The sequence below is a fragment of the Stomoxys calcitrans genome, chromosome 5 (assembly GCF_963082655.1).
Source record: "Stomoxys calcitrans chromosome 5, idStoCalc2.1, whole genome shotgun sequence".
Lineage (NCBI taxonomy): Eukaryota > Metazoa > Arthropoda > Insecta > Diptera > Muscidae > Stomoxys > Stomoxys calcitrans.
The window spans coordinates 109,932,102-109,960,072 of record NC_081556.1 but is presented as its reverse complement, the minus strand read 5'-3'; the positions used below and the strand labels follow the sequence as shown (position 1 = coordinate 109,960,072).

Sequence of the window (27,971 nt, the reverse complement as noted above, 5' to 3'; positions counted from 1 at the left end):
AAGATGAGAATACCGGAGTACCAAGTTTTCACAAGTACCGTCCTAAGATCCTAAAGCTTGTTCTTTTATGACTTCCAACGTCCATGAGCAGATGTATCTTCTTGTGCTCTTGCTTGTATGAATGCTTTTGTCGGTTTGAGTTTCTTCGTTATAATGCACATATAAACTGATATAATTTTATATATTATAAGCATCCCGGTGGTCCGCTACACTGTCCCCGTTTTTGATTCCCGATTTTGGTGCAGGATCAGGATAGTGGTCACCCATTATATAATTCCCTCTTGTACCTACATGCCAAATTCCAGACTTCTAGCTACTTTTTATAGATGAAACTACCAAATCAACTCACCCATCATATATTTTTTAGATGTACCTACATGCCAAATTTCCAACCTCATGCTCCATCTGTAAAGAAAGAGCGAAATGGTACCATTTGCGGTACTAAACATACGTTTTCTCCCTTCACTAGTACTATTATTCATTTCTTCATTTCAGCCTCATCTTATTGCATCAGATGTCTTTTAAGCCAAATATCGAAATTCCAGCTTTTTCTATCCGCCCCGTACAAAGTTAACCCATTTTGTATCTTTTTGGTACTCTTTTTTAGTACCTGAATGTACAAATTTTCAAAAACTCTTATTGTCCCACAATTTAGATGGCCATATTTTAACTAAATTCCAAAATTTAGAGCTCTAGAGTAGTTTACATAGAATGTTTCAAATAGTACCAACTGTGCTACTAAACGTACTATTTCCCCCACTTTGGGTACGATTTTCCTTAATTTGTTGTATTTTTTCGAGACGCTTTTAAATTTGAGTCCAAGAACATAATTCTAGCGCTTTCCGTTCGCACTAGGCAAATATGTACCTTTTCGTACTTATTGGTACTTTTTAGTGCCCACGTACGAATATCACCAAATCCAGCCTTAACCCGTGCTTATGGTCCAAGACCAACATTCGAGCAAAATTTTATTATTCTACTTTAGCCGTTTGGACTGGGCGATGACCAGTCGGTCAGCCAGCAATTAGTCAGTCACGCAACTCTTATATAAATGTAGATAAAGTTATAGAAATCAATTTTTACTTGTAATATATACAACTTCTAGGAAGTAAAGAACATTTTTAAGTGGTCACAAAATTCATTACAAAAATATATATTTTTCTCTTAGTTTAAAAAATCAAAAAAAAAAGAATAGAAATATAGATTTGTGCTTATGTACATAATATCTTTTTGTTCAAAATCTACGAATGATTATAAGGAATGTTGGCAGTCACTTAGGTTTTGGAAGTACTACTTCTTCTAGTTCGCCCACTCTTGTCCAAATAAGAAAGCATCTCTATTTGGCTTTCTTAATTTTATTGGATTTCTTCACTGTTGGTGGTGCCTTCTGCTTAGAGGCTTTACACACAACAATCACCACAACCAATATGACAACGGCCAATATACCAGCGATAATCAAAATAAGTTGTTGGTTGTCGGCAAGAGATTTTAACTGGTCGGTTATGAAGCTATTGCTATAAAAAAAAAACATCAAATGAATCATCATAATTAGCGTTCTTCAAATTACCATTAAAACTTTAACAAAATACATTATTATGTGTGTGTTACATACATATTGTTTTCCTCGACGGGAACCTGTTCTGGGTTTGTTTGTTTTGCATACTCTTTGGTAGCAAAATCAATAAACTTTTGTGCTGTGTACTGCTTGGGTTTGTAGCGATAGATTTTACCTTGGCGTAATCTAAACATAGAATAAGTCAATAGAAAAAAGTCTTTAAGCAATCATTCAGCATGACAAGGTACTTACAATATAAACTCGGGAGATTCAGTAATTCCAAAACGTTTGGCTGTGGAAATGCCAGCTTCCAAACGGTTGACACGAGCCACATTCAAACGATGTTTAAGATGGGCTGCCACAGCTTCCCAGGTAGCATGAAGGCGTAGACAAAATACACAGTCAGCCGAATAGCTAAAAACATTCAATTTGAATTTGTAAATTCCATACTATAATCCATGGACTTACAAGAAGACAAGCCAGTCTCCAGTTGTGGCTCCTGTCGATGCCTGGGTGAGATGTTCAAAATTGTCATCCGCCAGCTCTTTTACTGCCGGCTCACTATTCTCGCTGAACATACGCACAATGTCCTCCGGATTCTTTTCACCATGATACAACAGTGGTACGCCACGTCGGAAATATATCAATGCCGGCTCCTTTGTTGGATCATACAAGTTGACCATGTGGCTATTAAGAGCCTTCACAACAACAGCTCCCACAGTCTCCTTTAGATCTTTTTGGGCATTTTCCACAACCAATTCCAAGTCATCACATTCCTGGCAGTTGTTTTTTGCTATAGCAAAAACAAAATACATTTAATAAGCCATAATTAAGATGTAGGTATGTATATAAGCCTCCGGTAACTCAACCTTACTTACTGAACAAAACGATGACGTTATCTTCTCGCCCGGTAAGCATATGAATCAAATCACCATCATCCACCTGTTCGATCACTGCAGCACAGGAGCAACAGAGTAAACCAAGAATAAACAAAAACAAATGACTGCCGCTAATTTTCGTCATTTCTCATTTATTTTTTTGGCTACTCGGTTTGAGACGTATGTAGTGGGATATCGTGCAGCTAATAGGCTAACTAAATAAAAAGTTAATAGGTAAACAGCTAAGACACTGCAATCTGCCAACGATACTGTTGTTGTTGCTAATATTGGTTTCTGTTGTTGTTATTGCAACGTAGTGTAGCGCAACGTAACGTAACAATCAATCGGAAAATGGTAAATATAAGGGAGTGTTAACACACAATGATTTATTAAAGATATTTCAAATGCTTACAAGGTGGTTTTGAAAAGGTGGTCTCACGCGAATAGCTGTTGTTTCGCCATGCTTTTGCGGTAAGTTTACGAGAGCATAACCAGGCCTTTAATTGTACCATGCAAGTGCCGTTTTATCGGATCAAAGAAAACATCTTTTTAAGATTTTAGAAAAATCCGCAATTACTTTTTGGGCAACCCAATAGTAGTAAAGAATAGTAAAGAATGGCGAAAGGACTATTGCATGAAGATAATTTAATAAGGAAATGCAATTTCAGGGCAGAACCATAATAGGTGCTCAACCGTCTATGACTCCTCCTCATCCCCACAAATCAAGCTAAAGTCTGCCGTGTTTCCAGCGTAAGGTCAAAGTCCTGACATCGCAATGGCTTTTCAGGACATTCAGTAGTGAGAGCGTCAACTCCATCACATCTAGGAGATGTCCCCTTAACATACCAAGTTACCTAGTATTGGTGAATTGTACCACGTCAAGTTCATTGGCCAATTTTGGCAGCATACTGTATGCACTCTGAACGGCCACACACCTCGTCTTCCCCGTAGCCAATAAACTTTCCGTCCCGTAAATCCCACAGATATCCAAGGGGCAAAAATGGGCCATTTGTTAGTATACGTTGATATCGTGCCTATCAATATAAGCATTCATTTGACGGCTATGTACGGCTACAATAACCTAATGAAAACTATTAAAATCTGCCATTTTGATGGTTTTGTGGGTAAAACCTCTGGAGCTAATTGGAATTTTGAACATTTTACTTGGTTATTTCTTGCTTTCTGATTGGTCGAAGCAAATTTATCGAAATTTTCACATGCCAAAGCGAATTTTCTTCGCCCTGTTTAAAAATTTTGACATATCAAGTTCCCAAAAAGATGCTTTGTTGTCGCAATTCGCCGATGTGGCCACCTTATTAAATACGCCTTGCATTTGACGTTTTAATGAGATTTGGAAACAACTCTGGAGTTAGTGATTAAATAAGTTTCCTGTACACTTCCTAATTACTGTTCAGTATAGAGACACAGCTGTCAAAAAACATAATCCGCTTCCTTTTTATTGGGAAACGTGTGAAGAAGTGGACCTTCAATTTCAATTTTGTTTTTGCTGCTGGTCTGCTGGCTTGCATTGGTCGTACTTTTTTGAATGGCCAGTAAACAATATTTTAAGAAAAATGAAAGCAATTGAGGTAAGAAATATTCAGTTTTATAATGGTAGATTAAACATTAGATGATGATATTTTATTGGCCTTGCACCATTCTGATGCTTCACCAAAGCAATTTCTTATGTTGATATGCTAATCCTGACATTTATAAATTACACACAATTTTTTATTGTTTTATTAAGAATGAAACTGACTAATCCCAAATAACTTTTCTATTGCAGAAATCGATAGCAAGCCTTGAGGGAATTAATTACACTGATAATGTGGATGCTGCAGACAGTAAGTTCATACATATTTTTTTTTATATACTCACATTTTGATTTTATGAATGATGATATTCTATTGGCCTTGCACCATTCTGATGCTTCACCAAAGCAATTTTTAATGTTGATATGCTAATCCTGAATTTTTATTTGTTAAAATATAATAATAAAAAGTAACTATGAGTGAAATTGATGAAAATTGTGGTTCTTTGCAGATATTACCTGACAGCTTGGAATGATTACTTGCTTATGAAATATGAGAATTCATTACACTGATAATGTAGATGCATTGGATGTTGCACACAGTAAGTCCATAGTTTTTATATATACAAATTTGATTTTACTTAATGATGATATTTTATTGGCCTTGCACCATTCTGATGCTTCACCAAAGCAACTTTTAATGTTGATATGCTAATCCTGATAGTTTGATTTATAAAATACACAATAATATTTTTAAGAATGAAACAAACTAATCCCACATTTCTTGTCTATTACAGGAATCGATAGCATGCCGTGCGGCCGGAAATGTGATTTTTTTTTTCGTGAGACAAGCATGTGACATGGCTCACCAACATTACGAGAAAGTTTGCCTCATGTAACACATAAGGTATGTATTTTTCTTAATACCCAATTTTAGTTTCTCTTTAAGTGTTGCTTTATTATTAGCATCGCACCATTCTAAAGCCTCACCGAAGCAATTTTTAATGTTGGCACGCTAATTCTGTTCGCTTTGTTATAATATATAAGCATAAATACCTTAATTAATTAATTGGGCCAGAACTACTCTGGTATGCCGGGGGAGGTAAATTTATTCAGGTGCAATGGGAGGCGGTCGTTTTTCAAGGACTACATTCACCCGGTAGCCATTTACCGCATTTGAATGTTGTGAAGACCTGCTTGCCCTAGAGGTTCTATCTTGTAAGGGTGAATCTCACGCTCTAGATCATGTAGATCTACCTTAAGGCTTCCGGGCGGGGGATATCTATCCACAAGATGATAATTTGGATGGTGTCTGCGACAATAGCCCAAAAGGTATTGCCAAAACATTGGTATTGCTTAGACAGCATGTATTTGTCTTCGCACTGGTAGGATCTTTGCCTCTTGATGGAGGTGGTCCATTTGAGAACTGAGGAGACAGCCCGTCGCCGTTGGGAGATCAGCATTCTGACAGATCTGAATATTATTCCACTGCGTATCACAAAGCTGACGAGACCACACTGGCGCTGCACAACTTATCACAGACCGGCCAAATGCTTTGTACGTAGTCAACAAGGTTTCTTTGTCTGCACCCCAAATGTTGCCAGCAAGTGACTTGAGGACCTTGTTTCTACTTTTGACTTTATCGCAAATTACTGTGGAATGTGGGGAGAATGTGTAAGAGCTATTAAATGTCGGAATCATATCTCCATTGACCATCACATTCAGCTCAGTATTCACCTCACGCGTATTTGTAGTGAACATTGAGGCTGAAGATTTGGTGGCAGATATCTTTAGATTTTTTGTAGCGAAATATGAGACAAGTTCGTTGAGGTAGACGTTCAACCTATCGCAGATGTCAACAATGGGTGGGGGCCTGATTCCATGATCGTGCAATTGTCCGCATATGATACGATCTCTATGCCGTCTGGAGGGGGTGGAATGGAGGATAGGTAGAGGTTAAACGGCACTGATATCACCCCACCTTGGGGAACTCCTTGTTTTACTCTACTCTTTACAGTATTTTTTATTTCATGATTTTTATCTTCTGGCAACGCAACTATAGTTGAGTTGCCTTCTATAATCGGCATCTTAATTATTAGCACATTTAAAATACAGATATAGAATTTTACAAGAATTTTTTGTTTTTTAATTTTAGATTCTTCATTTACCTAAGCAGCCACGAAAGAACGCAGATAGCTTAGTAGTACGGTAAGCCTTTTTTGATCTTTTTTTTTTTTATTTATATTTCATGATGATATTTATTCTTAAAGTAGCTAAGCTAGTAATAGTGCTGACCTTATATCCTTCCTTAGATGTCTGACATTGTTATTTGCAATATGTATAAATGAATGTTAGGCTAATCAAAATTACTAATGTTTGTACATATCTATTTCTTGCAGGAAATGATTTAAAGAAAATAAAAAGATGCCTATAGATTGAAGGCTATCAAGGCGCATTAGTTGGCAACTCCGCCTGTGACGCCGACCATCTTTGAATTTCTCCAGGAGTCATTCTCCCACTTAAGCTGGCGACATTTAGCAGACCTTCAACCATGTAAAGTTTCTTTACACAGAGGCATCGCTCAGCAGCATATTGTTAGTCGTTGCTTATAGGATATTCTTGGAAAATTTTGCAAAGCAAACAAAGCTTGCTATGACAAGGTTTATTTAAAGGTGCGAAATTTAAATAAACTAAGTTTTACTATGTCTTAATTCCATTGAATATTTGTGTCGCTACTACACATGGGGACAGTCCGAATTATTGTACAATAATATATAAACAAAATTCCCAAAACGTCTGTATGTGCCTAGTGGGCAAACTATTTTCAAGCCTATGTCTACCACTGTAATAAAGGAAAATGTTTTAAGCGATTAAAATTATTCAATGGAATTGAGATAACGATAATTACGCAATCCATGATGATATTCTTTCATATGTAGCTGAGCTAGTTATGCTGACCTTCTATCCTTCCTTAGATGTCTGAAATCATTGCTTTATAATTATGTTTAACTCTCTGTTTCAACTTAACTAAATATAGCTAAATTTTTTTATATTCACTTGCAGGAGTGATGCGCTGGTTTACTTTCACCTTACAAAAATGTGATTCTACCCCAGTTTGTACAGGTGTGTACCTATGATTAAGTAAACGCTTTTAGTATTGCTCATGATGAAATTTATTTTAGTACAACCTAGTAACAGTAGTGCTGACCTTTATCCTTCCTTAGATGTCTGATATTTTTGCTTTGCTAATATTAAAAAAATTAATTACACAAAATTAATTGTCTTTATATATTTTTTTATCCTTACTAGGTTCGAGCGTTTATGGAAAACCGCGTTTATAGAAAGCCTCATTTGATTTGACAACAAAAAGCTGTGTTTTCGAGAACAAAATGTAGCCTGTTACTGATATAGAAAAATTTTTTAAAATCTTTAATAAAATATAAAATAATAAACCCTTTTTTTATAACTAACTTCATGGGATGGAGGCCACCGTAGCGCAGAGATTACCATGTCCGCCTTTGACGCTAAACGCCTGGGTTTCCCAAAGAGGTGTCGCTCTGCGGCACGCCGTTCGGACTCGGCTTTATCATTGAGCTTAAACTTGAATCAGATATCACTATATGTGAGAAGTTTGCCCCTGTTCCCTTATGTAATGTTCAGGGGCAAATTTACATTTGCAACATCATAGGAGGAGAGAGTATACTAGGTAGAGTTATTATGACAGTCTGAAATCAGGGGCTTAATTCTGGCATGCGCAATCGACTTATTGCGATCGAGTTTCACATTTTTTGGTTATGGTATGTATTATCGATTAATTTTCGTCTTTTTTTAAGAAATTAAGCAACAAAATATAATTAAACAATTATTATAATATATTCACTTCTTGCTCTCTTAAATTGGACAAAACTTAACTTTGTGCTTAAACCAAAATTGGCAAATCAAATATTCTGCAAACATGACCAAACAATAAATTGTGTCACTTAACCACTTAATTGAATGCAGCAGAATATTTTTCAAGGAAAACCTTCCCACGTTATCCAATTGTACTTTGGGTGTTTTCCTCCTTGTGCCTGCCCGAAAATCACTGTTGACACTGTTGGGCAAAACTGTATTTCACAGGGTAGTTCGCAAAAAAATTTAATTTTTTGCATACCCCCTAATTTTGACCCCAATAACCCGAATATGAAGTCTGTTTTTGGGGCTCGGGCCCGTGGCCAGAGGTGGCTACTCGATCTGAATATCCAGATCCAGTTGTTGTTGTTGCTGCTGTTGTTGTTGTAGCAGTGTGTTATACACTGAGGCGGCAGCCCTTGCCGATGAAGACTCCATCAGGTCAATCCGGTGCTTACAACCAGCTGCCATGGGATTGTCCAGATCCAGTATCCACCTCTGGCGAAATTTTTATTTCCATAAGACATGCATTAACATTAGGGTATGCACGTGAGTCGTGAGTTCTCATTCACGTGATTCGTGAGTGAGATCCAAATCTATCACATGATCGTGCGTGACCGTGATTGACTAAAATTCTTCGTGTGTGAGTGAAATCATGCTCACGACACTAATCACGAGGCACAAAACGCTCACAACGAATCAGCAACGGTTTGAATGTAATTTTCTATGCCTATGAATCCATTCAACACTATTCATTGAAAGAGAATATGACAAAAGCCGTGCACTGCATTGCATGTCTTTTGTTTATCTCACCTAATATTCTCAAAGGCAACGAATATGCAGCGAGTGGTGTGAACATGACATAATTAGCAGGTAGTGTACCGTAAACAGCTGAGTACAATTTTTTCGCAAAGTGCGCTATCTGTCATAGGGTTTTGGTTGCGTGTGTGCATTATAGTTAAGAACCAAAACATACCAAAACAAAGAAAAATTGCGCGAACTAGAAACATACACAAAGTCAAAGTTGCACTAATCACTGATTTTGACAGATAGTGCACTCAATATTTTGTTGTTGGGCAACTGCCACTACCTGCAAATGAATATATCTTGGTTACAGCCAAGACATTTATGTCTCCACTGGAAACTAAGTATGTAGATTACAAGATGGCTACATCGATTTATAATTTTTGGCTAATAAAGTACATATGCACTGGAATGAAACTTTTTGTTTGCAAATAACTTTGTTTCATGTTGCATGGGCGTATCAAAATACACTTTACCATTCGTAATTGCAAGAAAAAAGTCTGCAATGTCTATTATGTCACCATGTTACGCAAAGGAAATTTCATTTGAGTTGCGTACCAGCAAGCGACATTATCGGTAACGAAATATTTGTTTAGGATATGTCAATCTTGTCCTAGTATGCACCTCTCGCGAAGTTTTCGGTTGCAGCCAAGAAATTTATGCCGCCACTGAAAATAATTGTGTAGAATACAAGATGACGACAAACATCGATTCATAATTTTAAACCAATTTTAATAATTTTTGGCCATTAAAGAATATATGTGCTGTAATTAGTCGTTTCTTGTTGCAAATAACTCTGTTTCATGTTCCATGAAGCTATTAAAACACATTTTTATTTGTAGTTGTAAGAAAAAATTCATCAGTACCTATGAGCTGCGTACCGCGTACCTGCAAACGAAATTTTCGGTAACGGTACCGGTAACGAATATTTCGTTTAGGATATGTCCATGCATTTCCTATGGTAACGAAAATTTCACGCGAATTGCATGCTGCGTTTAACATGGGAAACAATGGCAATGAATTACAATTTTAAACTCCTACAATTTTAACAAAAATCACCAAAATTCTTTTACCCTCCATCATAGGTTGGGGGTATACTAATTTCGTCATTTGTTTGTAACACCTCGAAAAATGCGCTTAAGACCCCATAAAGTGTATATATTCTTGATCGTCCTGTCATTTTAGGTCGAACTAGCCATGTCCATCCGTCTGCTTCCATATACACCGATCTCCCGATTTTGCTTCTTGAACTGAAATATTACACAATGACTTCTGCAATGTTCAGCATTCATTTATGGTCCGAATTGGACCATAACTTGATATAGCTCCAATAGCATAACAGTTCTTATTCAATATTCTTTGCTTGCCTAAAAAGAGATAGAACGCATAGAACTCGACAAATGCGATCCATGGGGGAGGGTATATGTATAAGATTCGGGCCGGCCAAACTTAGCACGCTCTTACTTGTTTTATTCTCCAAGGTTCGCCGCAAAGATGTTAAAACCTGTAGCACTTATTTATTGAAATTATGGTATTTATTGGATCAAAAAACAGCGTGGGCCTCGAATTGAGTTTTAACTTTACATCTTTTAAAACTTCCTTTCAATAATATAGTTATTAATAAAAGAGATAAACAATTTTTTCTTTTGGTAGTTTTCAATGAAATGTCTTTCTTGATTTATTTGAATAGATGAAACTATGAGTCAAGTATCCATATACAATAATAATTTTTGGCATTATCTAAAAAAAAAACAAGATCTTAAAAATAAACACAGTTTTCTTCTTATAGAACAACAATTACATCTAAGATTTGAGATACATTTTTTTCAATTGTTTCAATAAAATAAAATTTAACTATAGGGAAAAGCAATCAGGAACAAAGTAGAAGAGAAAATATAAAGTAAAGGTAATGCGAACAAAATCTTTTCCAAAGACAGCAACACATTTCTATGAAAATATTTCAAAAAGTTAAAAAAAAATCATGTCAAATAAAAACGAGTAGTATTACCTGATCTCTTATCCAGGGAGATTGTATTAATTGTTTGCCTCTGTTAGGGATGGTTCAGGGATGCAATTTTAAATTACTTTCAACCTATACTCTGTTTCTTTGGTAATTTTAAACTTGAGGTATACCACGCCAATGGACTCCTTGATATGATTACCGAATATTCCAATTTCAAATGAATTGAAAAAAGAATTTCGAATGATTTTTTTTATGCTTTCATGATACAGAGTACAATTTTGTTATTTAAAACAAAAAAATTTTAAGTTTTAGGCAAATATGCATTAAGAAGAAGAAAAAGAAGCTATGTTAAGGGGCACTCTATGGTCTGGCTGTTTATTGATTTATTAAAAGCAGTTTTCAATCAGGCGTTTGGATAATAAAAAGTTAATAAAAATTGGTAGATAGGCAGTTGCAGCGTAAATTAGAGAACCATTGAAAATTTATAAAAAAAAACACTCAAAATTAAGTCAATATTTGTTTGAATTATAATAAATTCCATTTTTAAAGTGTGGGTGTATTTAAAATCTATTACAATTATATCGTTAAACAAATATTAAGTTAATTTTGCTATAATAGCAGCTAACGAAAACGAAATGCAACATATGATTGAAACTCAGGTTAATATTGTCAGTCACTATGCTTATGGGGACCTCTATACAATATTTGTGGATAATTGTTGTTTGAAATCATAAAAAAAATTACTTTATTCATAAATTATATATGTTCTTTTCAGTTATGGTCTTAGACTCTTTAGGTCTCTTACGAACTAATCAAAACCAAAAGTTATTTAAAAGGAAATAAAAAAATTTTAAGAAACTAAACAAAACAAAATGAATACAAGCTAAGCATTTAGGTTAAGGGAAAAAGGCCATATCTAATGATAATTGAACTAAAAGAATTTGAAAAAAGAAGAAAAATATTATTTATTAATAAATATTTACTTAATTTATTTATTTTTATAACTTACCTCTCGCATCATTTCTTCGTTGGCTCTTCGTAACTCTTGTTCAAATAAATCTTCATCACCCTCCATTGACTGGGGGCCTCCACCACCACTGGGTTTTGGTTTAATTTCTACATGGGAACATTAAGAAAAACGGAATTACGTTTAAAAATAAAAAAAAAGAAACATAAGAAAACTAAATTTTTACTTATATACTAAGCTACGAAAAAGTCAATGCATTGAAAAAAATCCCCACCTTTAATATTTGCAGAATACAAACAAATCCACTAAGTTATAATACCCTGTGCCACAGTAGTGGTGTAGGGTATAACAAACTGCTACCGCACGCGTGAAACAAAAGACTTAAGACACATACGCCCTGAGACTTTAAAAAGGATCCACCTTATGCTGCACCAAAACCACGAAATTGGTATACAAATTTTGGGGTCTGGGGGGACGCCCCATCCAAAACCCAACCGAAATGACATGTTTACCGATTGGGACAATATGGGCATCAAATGAAAGGTATTTAAGAGTAGAGTACGAACTTGCCATTAAAATGTCAACCTCAGTATGGGGGGGTCCCTCACCCCCAAAAACACCACCCAACAGGACACTTACCGCTTCGGCAATATGGGTATCACATAAAAGGTACAAATCTGACATAAAAAAGTATTCCTTGGTGTCTAAGAGAATGAAGTAGATATTATATCCAAACTTTATTGGGCGGACCCTCCCCTTACCCTATTGTCCCAAACGCCAGATCTCGGAGATGGGTGGGGCGATTTTTGTCCAAGTTAACTTCACCAGATGCCACAGACAAATTCGAATTGCGTCTGCATACTTAATTTTATTTAAATTCTTATTCCATTTTTTAGAATAAGCCCAAATCGATGATGAACGAAAACGCGACCAAGCAAAACAGCTGAACAAATTATCTAAACATTCAAAATAGCCGACCTTGTCAGCACAGGTTAGGTAAGGTTTAGGTGGCAGTCTGCCATCAGACTCACTTAGACGATTTCGTTCATTGTGATACCACAGGAACAGAAGAAGGAAGATGCTTTCTAGTTTCTACCGTTGAACCATCCAGATCGCTTTAAAAAGCCCAATAACTTGCGAATGTTAACATCCGCTTAATCAGACAGGTTCTCAAAGAAATGAGAACCTAAAGTGGAACTCCTCCTGCTAGTGCGGGTCACACACACAGAAGGTTTTCTATAGTCTCATATTTTTCGATGTCCTCACACCTTCTGCATAAGTCGTTGCTGGCAACCTTCAGTCTGTCAGCATGTTTTCCGATTAGACCGTGAGCTGTCATGACGGACACAATGACTGAGACGTCTGTTCTAGCCAATGACAGCAAAGCAGTAGACCTCTTCAAGTCTAGATTAGGCCACATAGTTGGGCAATGTTCATCTCTATATGTTTATTTTAAGTCTGTAGATTTGACAAGAGAGGAGAGTCTCAGTGAGGAGTCAGGTGGCACTGGCTCTTAATTAAATACTGAGTGCCAATGATACTCGAGATGACAAGGCGAGTTATTGGCGCCTTTAAATAACCAATGGCCAACATCAGCGTCTGTTCCCACGTTAGGGGCGGATCTTGGAGCGGCTCGCCACAAGAGGGATACATGTGCAATCCCACAAAACCCATGCGATTGGGGCGCTGGGCCAGTAACCCGCCCCCGGAAAACTATGAGAACTACTGTGAGGAACAAAGGAATAGAAAAAACGGACCCCCCAACGTTGGCGACCCACGCAAACGAAAAAAGGACCATGATTTACGGATCTGCACTTGGAATGTCCGCACTTTTTATAGAGAAGGTGCAGTATACGCGCTGGCGGATGTATTAGAGAATTACAAGGCAGATATTACCGCCTTACAGGAAGTGCGATGGACTGGTAATGGCGTCACTACAACACCAAACGGTGACGAACTATACTATAGCTGCAAAAACACGTGGCCTAAATTTGGCTATGGATTTGTGGTTAGTCGGAGACTGAAACACCTTGCCTCCAGCTTTACTCCGATGGATGAGAGGCGAACCACATTCTTCAACATCAGCCTTATTTTTGCCCATGCCCCGACAGAGGCGAGCAGACCAAGGATATTTTCTACGAGCGCCTAGAGAAAGAATATGACCGCTGCCCCGCCCATGATATTAAAATCATTCTTGGAGATCTTGCGAAGATAGGGAAGGAAGACCTTTTTGGTCCAACAGTCGAAAAGTTTAGCCTCCACGAGATAACGTCCAGTAATGGGTTGAGGCTGATAGATTTCGCCGCGGCAAAAAACATGGTAGCTAGTAGCACCAGATTTAAACATAAAAATATTCACAAAGCCACATGGCTGTCACCCGATCAAAACACGAGGAACCAAATTGATCACGTTGTGATAGAGGAAAGGCATTCTCCAACGTGTTCGAAGTACGATCGATCCGTGGAGCGAATATAGATTCGGATCATTACCTTGTTGCAGCAAAAGTTCGCACCCGTTTGAACATGGCGAGGAAAGAACGATCTGTCACTGCACAGAAGCTGGACATTGAAAAGCTGCAAACACAACAAATGGCGGCGGCATACTCCACTCGACTGACCCAACTGCTTGATGAAAGCACTCCTTGTTCCGATGATATAATGGCAGTGGCAAACTATTGCCCACTCCATTGAAAATGCCGCGAAATCCGTACTTGGGTACCGGAAGCGTCCTCCAAGAAACCCATGGTACGACCAAGAGTGTCGAGATGCTACTGAAGCCAAGAATGCGGCATATAGAGCAACCCTGTAATCAGTAGCAACGCGCCAGATGAAGGAAAGGTATTGGGAGAAAAGGAGGGAGGGGAAACGTCTATTCCGCAGAAAGAAAAAGGAAATAGAAAAACGTGAGTGTGAGCGAATTGAGATGTACAGGAGTCAGAATGAAGTCCGGAAATTCTACCAAAGAATTAAACATCAAACCGATGGCTTTGGTGCAGGCACATCCTCCTGCAGAGACAAAGAAGGTAATCTGGTTACTGACACAGACAACATGCTGAGGATATGGAAAGAACATGAAGAGAATACCGCAGAACCAATCAATGATGATGGTATAGAATGTTTACCTCCTAGTCAGAATGAGGTCCAGGTAGCAGTGACCCAACTAAAGAACAACAGGGCAGCAGGAGCCGACGGGTTACCCGCTGAACTATTTAAGACCGGAGGCGACCCGCTGATAAGGCGTATGCATCAGCTTATCTGCCCAATCTGGCTACAAAAACGCATGCCCGATGATTGGAACCTCAGCATACTATGTCCCGTACACAAGAAAGGAGACAAGACGGAATGTGCCTCCCCATCGCATACAAGTTACTCACGAGCGTACTGTGTGAAAGATTAAAACCTAAAGTCAATAAGATAACTGGGCCCTATCAATGTGGCTTTAGACCTGGTAAATCTACCCTGGACCAAATATTCATACTCCGCCAAATCCTGGAAAAGACCCGAGAAGTACAAATCAACACCTACCATCACTTTGTTGTCTAAAAAGCCGCTTTCGATACTCCTTTACGTTCAAAGGTATTTCAAGCCATGTCTGAGGTTGGTATTCCTGCAAAATTAATAAGACTCTGCAGGATGACACTTGCTGATACGGTTTCCTCAGTAAGAATAGGAAGGAATCTCTTCGAACCATTTAATGCTAAACGAGATTTCAGACAAGGAGAAAGCCTATCGTGTGATCTCTTTAATATCCTGCTGGAGAAGATTATACGAGATGCAGATGTGAATGGATATGGCACACTATCGCAAGAGAACACTTGCTAGGTCGATCACCGGAAGTATTGGGTTGCCCAAAAAGTAATTGCGGATTTTTTAAAAGAAAGTAAATGCATTTTTAATAAAACTTAGAATGAACTTTAATCAAATATATTTTTTTTTACACTTTTTTTCTTAAGCAAGCTAAAAGTAACAGCTGATAACTGACAGAAGAAAGAATGCAATTACAGAGTCACAAGCTGAGAAGAAATTTGTCAACGCCGACTATATGAAAAATCCGCAATTACTTTTTGGGCAACCCAATAGTAACTGCTGCCTTTGAAAGCAGTAAATGGAGGTAAGACGAAATGGATGGTTTCAACTCCCAAAACACCTTGTACAAACGAGCAAATAAAGAAAATGGAGAAAGTTGGGAACCACAACTTTGAGATAGCCAGTAACTTTATCTACCTCGGCACCGCTGTAACCGAAACGAATGAAACCAGTTTTGATATAAAGTGAAGAATAATACTGGCAAACAGATGCTACTTTGGACTAAGTAAGCAGTTTAGAAACAAGGCCACCTCTCGACAGACGAAGATTACACTATAAAAGACACTGATATTACCCGTGCTGTTATATGGTTCTGAAGCATGGATACTTGTGAAAGCAGAGGCATTGCTTGGAGTATTTGAGAGAAAGATTCTTCGTTAAATATATGGACCAGTTTGCGTTAATGGAGAAAACAGGCGACGTGTGAACCACGAGCTGTATGACGACGATAGCATAGTTACACGCATCAAAATACAACGGCTGCGTTGGCTAGGTCATGTTGTCAGAATGGATGAAGAAGCTCCAGCAAAGAAGTCTTTTGAAGGAAAACACGGTGGTACACGCAAACCGGGAAGACCAAAAGACCGATGGAAAGATCAAGTGGTGGGAGACACCTCGAAACTTGGTGTCAGAGATTTTAGAATGAGCGCAGAAGATCGAAGCGCTTGGAACGCTATTCTACGTTCGGCTAGTGGAACAAATGTTCTGTCATAGCCAATTAAAGTAAGTAATGTAAGTAAGTAAAGGAAGGCCATTAATGTCGGGCCCGTAAAAATAGCCATTAATGAGTAACAACTATCAACAGGCGGTATGTACACGTAGTATAGATCTATCTCGGCAGTACCAAAGTTAGCTGCTTCCATACATTCCATATAGAGGTCACTAGTGCCAGACGCAAGCGAGTTTGGTCTATACTGCACGGAATGGTGTATCACAAAGGCCAATCCGCCACCTCCACTCTTTATGCGATCCTTACGTAGCACATTGCATTCGATACAACTGTGCAAGCTGCAGGTGTTGGTCAGCTATATATATACCTTATATGATTACAAAAAAAGACACGGGCAGACAGACAGTGAGACAGTAGGACACCGGACATACCCAGATTAAATCAGAAAGTGATATTGAGCCTATCCACATACTTTTCAATGTGCATAACTCTCCTCATTCTGGGGAAAGTTATGATACTCTGTACCACAGTAGTGGTATAGGGTATGAACACATTGATTTTTATATCCATTAAATTTGTGTAAAATGATGATTGAATCTAACAATGGAAGCGTTTTAAAGCTTATAAGTAGTGTGAGAAATTTGTTTCACACATTTTCTATCCCTATTTTAAGTTATTGTCCTTATGCAGCATTTTGATGTTTGTTCATAGTAATACAACTGAAATTATTTAAATAACGTAAAATATTATATAAAACTTACACTTACGCTAAATATCTTACAAACTACTCTAAAGCTGTGTAGGTGACGGTGGATGATTGTATTGAAAAGTATGAGATTCGTCACAAAGTTTTTCATTTAATTTTTGATTAAGAAGGGCCAATTCAAAAGTTAGGTGTGGATGGTTTGATCTAATCTGAGTTTTGAGATTTGAGTTTTATGTTTGCTTTGTGTACGAATTTTCATAGAAAGGATGAAGAACATTTTAGTAATTACGTGTCCAAGTAGGATCATCAGGATCTTCGTCACTCTCATATTCTTTTGCTGGAAGTTTGCCATATTTAGCCTCCAAACGATTCATTAATTCGCTATCATCAATATCCGATACATCTGGGTCCTCGTCATCTTCTTCCTCATCATCGTCATCGATTAAATCGTCATCATCTTCCAAGTCTTCTGAGTCATCGTCTTGTCCTTCTTCATCATCATCATCGTAGATGTCATCCTCATCATAGTCCATTTCGGGCCTATAATCCATGTCATATGTCACCTCCCTTTTAGTTTGGGGCTTGGGCTCTTCAACTTTCTGTATTTTCTCTTCAACTTGAGTTTGTGGTGAGTATTGCTCCCTTTCCATATGGGGTGGTGAATATTTTTTCTCTTCAACATTGGGAGGAGAATATTTTTTCTCTTCTACATGTGGAGGGGAATATTTTTTCTCTTCCAAGCGAGAAGATGAATAGTTGTCCATACTGCTTCGTGGTGATGATTGTTTGGCACTATTACTCATGTAGGTTGTTGAAGGCTTTGCCATCTCAATTTTGGCCTCAACCAATGGAGGTGGTGGAGGGGCTTCGAATATTGGCGGTCTCATTGAAGGTCTTTGGGGCACAGTGTTCACAGTGGGCTCCTCCCTAACAATTTGGACTGGACTTGTGTAATTTGTTGTAGTTGTAACTGGTGTTGTGGTAGTGGTAGGAGTTTTAAAAGAAGTCTGATATGGGGAACGATACGAGTATGTTTCGGGGTCAGTTTTCGTTTGAGTTCTATTATCATCATAGTTTTCGGCTTGATAACCTTTTGGCCTGTACATGGCATTAAGTTCTTCGAATGTCTCAGGTTTGTAAACATTTTCACCGGCATCGACTTCGTTTTCCTCCGCAACCTGTTCCTCTTCGATGTCATCGATGTATTCGATCTCCTCTTCGATTTCTATTTCTTCTTCAGAAAATTCTTCTTCTTTGTTGTGTTTAGGTTTTTAAGGGAAAGAAAATAATTTCATTTCAGCTCTTCGTGAAATAAACAAGATGAAAAGATATGAACCCGAATGTTATGGAACCAAATAAGTTATAAGTTTACGTAGTATAAAAATCAATTGTTCGAAGGGGGCAAAGTCTCATACCAAAACCAAATTCTCTGGAAGCAGCAATAGGCTCCTATATCAACAGAAGGACCCTCCCCTTACCCCAAAAGCACAATCCAAAAATAAAAGAAAACCGATCGGGACATTTTGAGATTCAAATGAAATTTATTCGGGAAAAAAAATACGAATTTGATGTTAAAAATTGGGTACAGGAACCTAGGGGACCGCCCCAAAACCCCCTCAAATAGGCATATTGGACAAACATGGGACTCATATGAAAGGTATTTGGGAATATATTACGAATATGGTCTGGAAGGAGCAAAAAGCGATACAATTTTGTGATGTCGGCAGGGGGAGGACTCTCCTCCTTACCACAAAGACATCACTAAAAATAAAAGTGGACCGATTGGGACAATATGGGGCTCAAATGAAAGTTGTTCGAAAGTAAAGTACGAATTTGGTACTAAATATTGGGTCCAGGTAATAAGAGGACCGCCATATTCCGCATATCCGCCTATGACCCCGAACGACTGAGTTCAAATCCCGGGTGAACATCAGAAAATTTTTCACCGGAGGTTATCCCTTTACTAATGTTGGCTACATTTGTGAGATATTCTGCCATGTTAAAACTTCTCTACCAAGTAGTGTAGCTATGCGGCAGGCCGTTCGGACTCGGCATAAAAACAGAGGCCCCTTATCGGTGAATTTTAACTTTAATCGGACTGCACTCATTGATATGAGAGAAGTATCCCCTGTTCCTTAACGGAATGTTCATGAAAATTTAGTAGTAATACACCCCGTACGCCATCAAATATTGGAGGATCATGGCAATATGAGACCCAAACAAAATTTATTCGAGTTTGGGAGGGGGCGGACCCTCCCCTTGCCACAAAAGCACCACCCAAAAATAAAAGTAAACCGATCGGAACACTATGGGGCTCAAATAAAAGATGTTCGAAAGTAAAATACGAAAAAATTGGGTCAGGTTACTAGGGGGCCGCCCGAACCAGCACTCCATCAAATATTGGACGATCATGACAATATGGGACTCAAATTAAAGGTATTCGAGTGTAGATTGCAAGGTATTCGAGAGTAGATTACGATTTTGAAAGAGCAAAAGGCTTTATAATTTGTTGATATCGGAAGGGGGGAGCACACTCCCCCTACCACAAAAGCACTACCCAAAAATAAAAGTAAACCGATTAGGGCAATATGGGACTCAAATGAAAGGTTTCGGGAGTATATAACGAATATGGACTGGAAGGAACAATATGCTTTACAATTTGTTGGTATCGGAAAGGCCGCCCCCTAAACCGATCGGGACATTATGGGACTCAAATAAAAGATGTTCGAAAGTAAAGTACGAATTTGGAATTTAAAAAAATTGGATCAGGTTACTAGGGGTCCGTCTGACCCAGCACTCTCTCAAATATTAAACGATCATGACAATATGGGGCTCAAATGAAAGTTATTCGAGAGTAGATTACGAGCCTGGAAGGAGCAATAGGCTTTATAGTTTGTTGATACTGGAAGGGGGAGGATAATCCCCCTACACCAAAAGCATCATTCAAAAATAATAGTGGACCGATCGGGACATTATGTGGCTCAAATAAAAGGAATTCGAAAATAGAGTATGAATTTGATATTAAAAATTGCGTCCAAGTACCTAGGGGACTACGTCGAACCCAAAAACCCCCTTGAACAGGCTTATTGGACGAATATGACAGTAAGGAATGTCGGAAGGGTAAAGAACCCTCCCCCTTACAACAAAAGTACCACCAAAAATTGAAAGTGGCCCGTGGGGACACATGGGGCTCAAATAAAGGTAAAGTGCAAATTTGATTTAAAAAATTTAGTCCAGGTAATTAGGTAAATATTGAACGATCATGACGATATGCGATTCAAATGAAAGATATTCGAGAGATCACAAATTTGGTCTGGATGGAGCAATAGGCTATATAATTTGTTGTATGGGACTCAAATTAAAGTTGTTGGGAAATAAAGTACGAATTTGATATTGATATATTAGGTCTAGATAACTAGGGGCCGCCCCATTCCCAAACCCCCTCAAATATTGGATGATCAAGACAATATGGGGCTCAAATGAAAGGTATTTGGGAGTAGATTACGAATTTGGTCTGGAAGGAGCAATTGAGTATATAATATTAAAAATGAGTTTAAAGTGATAAGGGGCTGCCTCATACTCTAAACCCCTTCCATAAATGGGAATATATACCAATCGTGGCTATATGGGGTGCAAATAAAAGGTATTTGGGTAAATGGTACTGGTGAGATATACAATATATGGTAGTAAGTAAGAAACATATTTTTTGTGTGGTCTTAGAAAGCATTGGCGTTTCGGTCGGGTATAGATTCAAAAATGGCTGTACCGATTTTCATTAAACTCTCATAGATGGTGCAGAATGGTCTCGTGGTGAAAAAAGGGTACTTAATTTATTGATATCTGAAGTGGGGCGGGCAGAACTTATTTACCAATTATGCCATTATAGGTCTCAAATAAAAGATATTAGAGGGAGAGCTTAAGAAGGCTAAGCGGAGAGGACTTGGTTAAGCTCGTTTCTATAAAATCCACTTTATCCACATTTTTTGAATTTCGGGTATAGAAATTTGTAAGAAAATCAATCATTTAAAGAAAATTTTTCTCTGAAAGGAGAACTTCTCGTTCAAAACGTATCGGGTTCATATGTGTTCCTTCTTGTTTTTGATTAAGATTATATAATAATTAACCATTTTCCGGTAAGGCCTCCACTATTTCATTGGTATCTTCCGGTATGTCTTCCTCTGGTGTTGCTATGGTAAGGCGACGTTTCATAAGAACTTCAGGAGCAGCCTCTTCGCCTTGAGTGTATGATGATGATGGGTAGCATAAATTAATTTGAAGAAAATGCAATTATTTCAATTATAAATTTAAAACTACAATATGAGGGCAAAAGAAGAACAATGAAAAACAACATTTACAATTACAATGGCAGCATACATACATCAATATACTCATACATACATAAAATGGCATTTAGCGGTATGGTGAGGCGAGCATAAAATTATAATAAAATAAAAAACTAAAAAATAAAATAAAATTTTAAATAAAAAATTTTACAATTTAAAAAAAATTGTCTATACAAAAAAGATGAAATACAACACATTAGTTTTTAGAAAGTGCAAATTTTGAAGAAGAAAAACAATAAACAATTTTTAAAAAGAAAACAAAAAACATAGTTATTGTTAAAAGAGATTTTGTTCCATTTTTCATTATTTTTTTTTTTTTTAATTTCTATAAAAAAAATATCCACAACATTGACATGCGCACAATACAAAAAAGAGAAAGACAGAGCGCAATAGAGAGAAAACGTAAACTATGGGGTTAAACACTCTCTAGTGTTAAAATGGCGCTCTAAATTCGTTTGAATAAGAAAGTTCAATATTAGCCTTAAGCTTTGTATTTTAATTTCAAGGTTTAGAAAACAAGCTTACAGACACTTTGGGTGACTTTAGTAAATGTTAACATTGGTCAATATAGCAAAACAATTGGAGTTTGAGATTGAGAAATAGACTCACTTGTGTTTGGATTTTTCTTAAGCAAGACTAGACGCGCGACTAAAGCTAGGGCCAGACCAACGCCAATTTTTACCGTCACTGCAAGAATATTTTGAATAGATCAGTATTTTGAATTCTACATGTTGATTTTTTATTTTTCTATCTTTTAGAAAACTTGCACTTTCTTGCCCTTAAACAATTAATGTCTTAATGCCAATAAATTAGAGACTAAGATTGATTTAACATTTGTTTACTTACGCTTAGTGAAATTTTTCTCGAAACTAGGAAAATAATACTTAACTAATTTCTATGGAGAAGTATAAATTTTATGAATGCCGAAACGATCCCAAAACTGTAGTAAAGTAACTTTATTTTAAACAAATATCTTGAGTACTATTTTTATTAGGAGATTTTACGTAAAAATAAATCAAACTTTATCATTTGATTATGAATTTCTCTTACAGATTATGGTGAAATCTTATGTATTTAATATTTAAAGTGTTTATAATATTTTTTTTATTGTAGAAAATAAAATTAAAAAAAAATAATTTATTTTCTTTGTGATTTCCTAAAAAATTTAATTTTTATTGAAAAAATTATGGTTTAAGCATTTAATGTAAACGGAAAAATGAACAAATTGTCGTATTTTTCTAGAAATCTGGAATTTTAGCTGAAATTTCTGACGAATCACTTTTTTTGCTTTCAGGCACCACTGCCTCCGTCCTGCCATACCCCTGGCAGGGCTTAGAGAACGCTTTATGCCTCGTAACCATTATGTTGGTAATGTAGGTTCTCTTGGTACGATATCCAGATTAATGCCCGACCTGGCTCTGAACGCAAATACTCAAAAGGACTTGCTCAACCCTAGCAAGGACCTCATAGCTTAGAAAGATACCCTCTCGGCCAACATAATTGGCGACTACATTTTCGGACACAGATAAAGGCTATAAGATGCGACCCAATCAAACTGGAGATACTAACCAACACAGAAGCAGAGGAGATGGAATCGATCTTTGGAAGGAGATCGAAAATACATCAATCACTGGTGCATTCTCCACGAGCCTTTTTGGGCCCAGGGTCGAAAAAGAAAAAGTAGTAATGAGTATGGCGTTAGACTGTACCCCAGCAGAGAATAACGCATGGGAGGTGCATGCGACAACAGCACCAGGTTTACTATACAAGAGTTCGTCTTGAAGATGCAACTTTCAGAGGAAGAAGAAGCGCTTGGAAAATGTAACAGTTCCTTCGCCAAATGCGAGTGGTCATAGCAAGGCAGGTGTTGTCCAAATGGTGTGTAAAAGATAGAAGAACTTTTGGACATGAAGTTACCGCAGAAACTGGAAAACCGCGGCATAGACTCCTACAATATCAAATAACATGTCGACGCCTTCGATGGTGTAATGCCAGATAAGCACACCGAGTCCAGTCAATGACAACCACGGAAAGAAGAAAAAGAACAATGCTGTAGATATAAAACTATCAGCGAAAACGGTCGAAGGAAGAAACCCAACAAAATGGCCGATGAGGACCGCGCGGCGTACACCGCGAGCTCGGAAACCTATGCAGCGACCGGAGGCCGTGAAAATAAAGGCGAAAGAATGGCACAGCTATGCAGACGTGCTTAGGGACCATAAGCGAAATAAGAAATCGGAGGAGGCCCAAGTCACGATCCGCTCCGTCTAGAAGACAAAAACGGGTGCAATTCTCCTCGTGATGAGGAGAGGTGGGAATAAGGAGTTGCTCCGCGAGTTACTCAAGGGCAGCCTTTAGGAGACTGCGGTCGTTCAGTACCTACAAAGGCGACAATAGAGATCCGCGGCCTGAATTCCCTCTCCACCGCTGAAGAGATCACTAATGCAGTGATTCCGGCCACGGGGACAACTGCTGAAGAAGTGACTGCAGCTAACTGCACTTAATATCCGTGAGCAGAGAAGGGCCTTCGTCTCCCTACCAGGTAGCTGCGTCAATGAGCTACTAAAGACTAGCAGTCTCCTGATTGGTATGACGAGTTGTCGTCTGAAATATCGGGATGAGAGAAAATGATGCTTCAGGTGTTTTGGAGCAGGACATCTATAGTGGAAATGTAAAGGACCCGATTGAAAAGGAATCGCACAGCGGAAAAGTGGCAACGGATCACCTACACACAATAGGCATGGTAAAAACTCTACAGTCCAACATGCACAGGAGTAAGGTCGCACATCATCTCCAACCGCAAATAGTCGCAGAACAACGTGCCGACATCGTAGTTATAAGCGTACAATATGAAAAAATTCCACGAAGAAAGCTGCTATCTGGATTCCAGACCGAAATGGCATCTCATTTATAAACAGCGGAAATGGAAACGGATACACCTGGGTGCAGATCGATAATTTCACGTTGTTAAGTTACTATCCTTCTCCTAGTGAGAGTATCGACGACTTCGAAGATCAACTTGATGAGATCGAAGCCACAATGCGAAAATTAGAAGGACATTACATAGTAGCTCGCGCATTCAACTCTCGAGCAATAGCAATAAAATTGGCCATACCAACGACAACAACAAGAGTAAGACGAGTTCATGACATGGCCGCAAGAACTGGTTTACTCATTGTAAACAGCGGAAACGTGCCGACCTGTAGGCGATCCGGATGCGATGACACAATACCGGAAATCACCCTTGCGTTATCCGGAAGATAACAGAGTGGAGTTCAAAAAAACTTATACAGCAAGCGACCACCAGCAAATTATGGTGAAAATTGAGCGGCAACCTAGCGGTCAGAATATGCACGAGACGTTCTGCACAGATTCATACCAAGACTCAAACGGCCAAGGGAACAGAACCGCAGAACACTGGGCAATGCACTAAACTAAATCCACTGCATTAAACTAAGACGCAGATAAACGAGAGCTCCCGGAGAAACATGGCTGAGGCGGAACACGCTCTATACAAGGAGGCAAAAAAGTCGCTCGCTGCCGTAATAGAAAGGAGCAAGAAAGAACAATGGGTGGAATTAAGAGAAGACATAAACAGAAACCCTTGGGGCCTCGAATAGAAAATTGTGATGGAAAAACTCGGCACACGGAGCCCAGCTGCAAGGGCAAAGGTGATCCCACATCCCTATCTTCATACAGGCCACTCTGTATGCTGGATACGGCCCTCAAGCATTTGGAGCGATAAATAAAGCAACGTCTCCAGGACGCTATTATTGAGGGAGGTGGATTCTTTATGAGACAAAATGGCTTTCGGACAGAAAAGCCCACGATGGGAGCTCTCAGAGATGTGCAGATGGTAGTGGCGGTTAGGCAAATGATCCACTACTCTAGGCCGAATGTTTTCTTGGCCACACTGGATGTGATAGCCTCAGATCGTCCGAAGTCATCATAACACTCAGAGCGGACTATAATATACCGGCGTTTCTGATGAGAATTATGAGAAGATACTTGCATAACAGGGTATTTATCTATAACTATCATGGATGGAACGAGTGAATATGACGCCACATCAAGAGTGGCGCAAGTCTTCATACTTGGATCGAGTCTTTGGAATGCCAGTTATGATGAAATACTGCAAGAGACACGGTAGGTGCAGAGCGCAAACTACGGCAGGTGCTACTAAGGGCAAAGTACTGGCTGCATTCCCACGGCTTGCATCTGCGTTGCAAAAGACGGAGATGTTATTTCCTAATGAAAAAGATATTTCAATTAAAGTGGATATACGCATAGACGACGTACTGGTGATGACCAAGAGATCGGCGAAATATCTACAGATCTGATGTATACAAAGCCGACCAACATTTCCTTACCTTGTTTTTTCTGCTAAAAGGAACAAGTTTCGTCCTAGATTAACGTGCAGATCTGCAGATTCCAAGCCTGCCGTGTGTAGACATGTTCAGTACTTGGATTTTCAACAACCACATCAAATATGGTCAAAATCATTTCAAAACTTCATATAGCTCCCAACGGAAGCGAAGTTTTCACCTGTTATGACTTATACTACCGCTTTAAAATATACTGGATATGGATCAAGTATAGTTTAAATCGGCTAACAACCTGGCTGACCATTACCTCACCTATAGGAGGTAATATATAGCCTACGAAAATTTGTGCTACCGCTAAATGGACCCCCCTAAAGTTGTATAGCTTTGACATTTGCACCTTTATTTAAGGAGACAAAACTGTACTCTTTGACTTAATGCCCTTTTGTCTAACACAATTCTTATACATAAGCTATGCTCAATTAACCTATAAGAAATGTTGGCAATCTTTTTCTTCATCTAAGAATGAAATGTGGTTAATTATTCATTCCTTCAATCACTTAATGTCAGATCCCTAATTCAATATTTATGTATATATGTATTTACAACTGTAAAATAGTCATACTTACGTGACGAGGACCATGATGATGCTTGCTCCGCCAGTTCCTCTTCATTTTCTTCTGATACTGGATTGTTCTTAGCCTCAGCTGCTGCTTGCTGGCGTGCTTTCTCCTTTAATAATTCTAATTCTGAAGCATCATTGTCGACAATATTTTCAATAGAGTCCACATTGGTGTCATCCTCATCCTAAAATAATTAAAGAGTGAAAGATGAAAAATCAAACAATGACGGTAAAGAAATTCATATTTTGAAATGCCCTACACCAAAAAAGTATCAAAAATAGTAAAAATAGATCCCGAGAGAGTGGTCCATCTCTTACCGCTCGTACCCCTAGGTGGGGAGTTACGAAGCCGACCTGACAAATCGATGGCGGCATCTTATTCTTTGTTTCCGGGGATTGGCAAAACCCCTGCTTTAACGTGCACTGCGAAGGCCATTTCAATCCTCCCACATTGCAAACTTAAAAAGAGATCCTTCAAATGCAATAATTACAAAGGAAACGCCAGCGGTCCACAACAAGTCCTGGACAGCTGTCCATTCCAAAACAATGTCACAGCCATCTCAGAAGATAATCGCTGAAAAAGGTACTAGCTAGGAGGCAGTGATTCTACAGTCAACTTCGGTAAAACCCCACCAGATTCATAATCCAATGAAGAGGATGTGGTCATAGAACAAATCTTGGAACAGGTGCCAAACCCTATAGGAGGAAAACCTATACAGTATAGAGAATAGCTTAATGCTATTATTAGCCATAAAAGGATATATTGTATGTACCCAAGTATAAGGAACATTCCCCGGCTCACAAAACGATGGTTTACATCAAAGGATGGGCCAACAAGTTAACACCAAAACCAATTATTGGTTATAAAGACATGATAGTATTTTTACAGGGAGTAAAGGACAAAGGAGGCCATCGTAGCGCAGAGGTTGGCATGTCCGCCTATGAAGCTGAACGCCTGGGTTCGAATACTGGCGAGAAAAAATTTTCAGCGGTGGTTTTCCCCTCCTAATACTGGCAACATTTGTGAGGTACTATGTAAAACTTCTCTCCAAAGAGGTGTCGCACAAGTTTGGCCAAGATCAAAGGTATGGCATCCAAGGAAGTTTATTTCAATATTGGTAAGACAAAAATAGACATCGAATCTAAGCAAGCAGCACAAGGCAGTGCAGTGGAAAAAGTCTCACCCCAAATTAAGTTAAAATGGAACCGACTCGTTTAAATTCATCCACATCACCATCCACCAGAATAAGAAAGCGAAATACACTTTGATGGATAAGGACTCTTGCGTCCTGGCAAGAAATAGCTGTGTGCACCACACAAGCTGGAGCTTTGAGGTCCGATCTTTGTGGTGTTCTTGGCTGTCACGAGAAGCTTAGCTGCGACCTACCGGACGCGCCCACAGGTTGCGGATAGAGGAATGCTCCATACGGAGTAGCTGCAACGGTAATCGCGGACAATCACAATTACGGCCATACCAATATGGGGCTCAAATCAAATGTCTTTGGGAGTAAAGCACGAATCTGATATCAATATTTGCTGACCATTACAATATGGCTCAGATGAGAGCTATTTTAGAGTAGAGCCGGCTATTGAAATATGGGGCTCAGATCAAAGGCATTTGGGAGTAGACCACG

The 27,971-nt window shown here is 38.5% G+C and overlaps 2 protein-coding genes and 1 long non-coding RNA gene across 9 annotated transcripts in view; 1 reads left to right on the top strand and 2 right to left on the bottom strand.

Moving 5' to 3' along the window:
- Positions 1-1,137: 1,137 nt before the first annotated feature.
- On the bottom strand, positions 1,138-2,707 carry LOC106095831 (uncharacterized). Its single transcript, XM_013263225.2, has 5 exons — positions 2,434-2,707; positions 2,024-2,348; positions 1,808-1,969; positions 1,613-1,741; positions 1,138-1,514 (listed from the first exon to the last, which is right to left on the bottom strand). The coding sequence occupies exons 1-5, from the start codon at positions 2,576-2,578 to the stop codon at positions 1,337-1,339; spliced, it is 939 nt and encodes a 312-aa protein (XP_013118679.2). The 5' UTR covers positions 2,579-2,707; the 3' UTR covers positions 1,138-1,336.
- Positions 2,708-3,882: 1,175 nt separating this feature from the next.
- Positions 3,883-7,416, top strand: LOC106095859 (uncharacterized). The gene is made up of 8 exons (XR_001222807.2): positions 3,883-4,022; positions 4,220-4,277; positions 4,477-4,566; positions 4,762-4,871; positions 6,120-6,172; positions 6,364-6,636; positions 7,028-7,087; positions 7,274-7,416. It is a non-coding gene; the product is annotated as an uncharacterized LOC106095859 (long non-coding RNA).
- Positions 7,417-10,489: 3,073 nt separating this feature from the next.
- The window catches only part of LOC106096373 (glutamic acid-rich protein), a 37,964-nt gene continuing 20,482 nt past the window's right edge, over positions 10,490-27,971 (bottom strand). For 5 of the 7 annotated variants that reach the window (XR_009398368.1, XR_001222886.2, XR_009398370.1 and 2 more), the window contains 7 exons: positions 26,345-26,522; positions 22,003-22,080; positions 21,175-21,285; positions 17,340-18,302; positions 11,632-11,738; positions 10,668-11,553; positions 10,490-10,606 (listed from right to left, as the gene is read on the bottom strand). Coding sequence is in view for 1 of the 7 variants with exons in the window: in XM_013264097.2 (XP_013119551.2) it covers positions 17,329-18,302; positions 21,175-21,285; positions 22,003-22,080; positions 26,345-26,522 (1,341 nt within the window). In the remaining 6 variants the exon portion in view is untranslated. Of the gene's footprint in view, positions 10,607-10,667; positions 11,554-11,631; positions 11,739-17,328; positions 18,303-21,174; positions 21,286-22,002; positions 22,081-26,344; positions 26,523-27,971 lie in introns of those variants that run through there. The other 2 variants (XR_001222885.2, XM_013264097.2) reach the window with 2 other exon arrangements.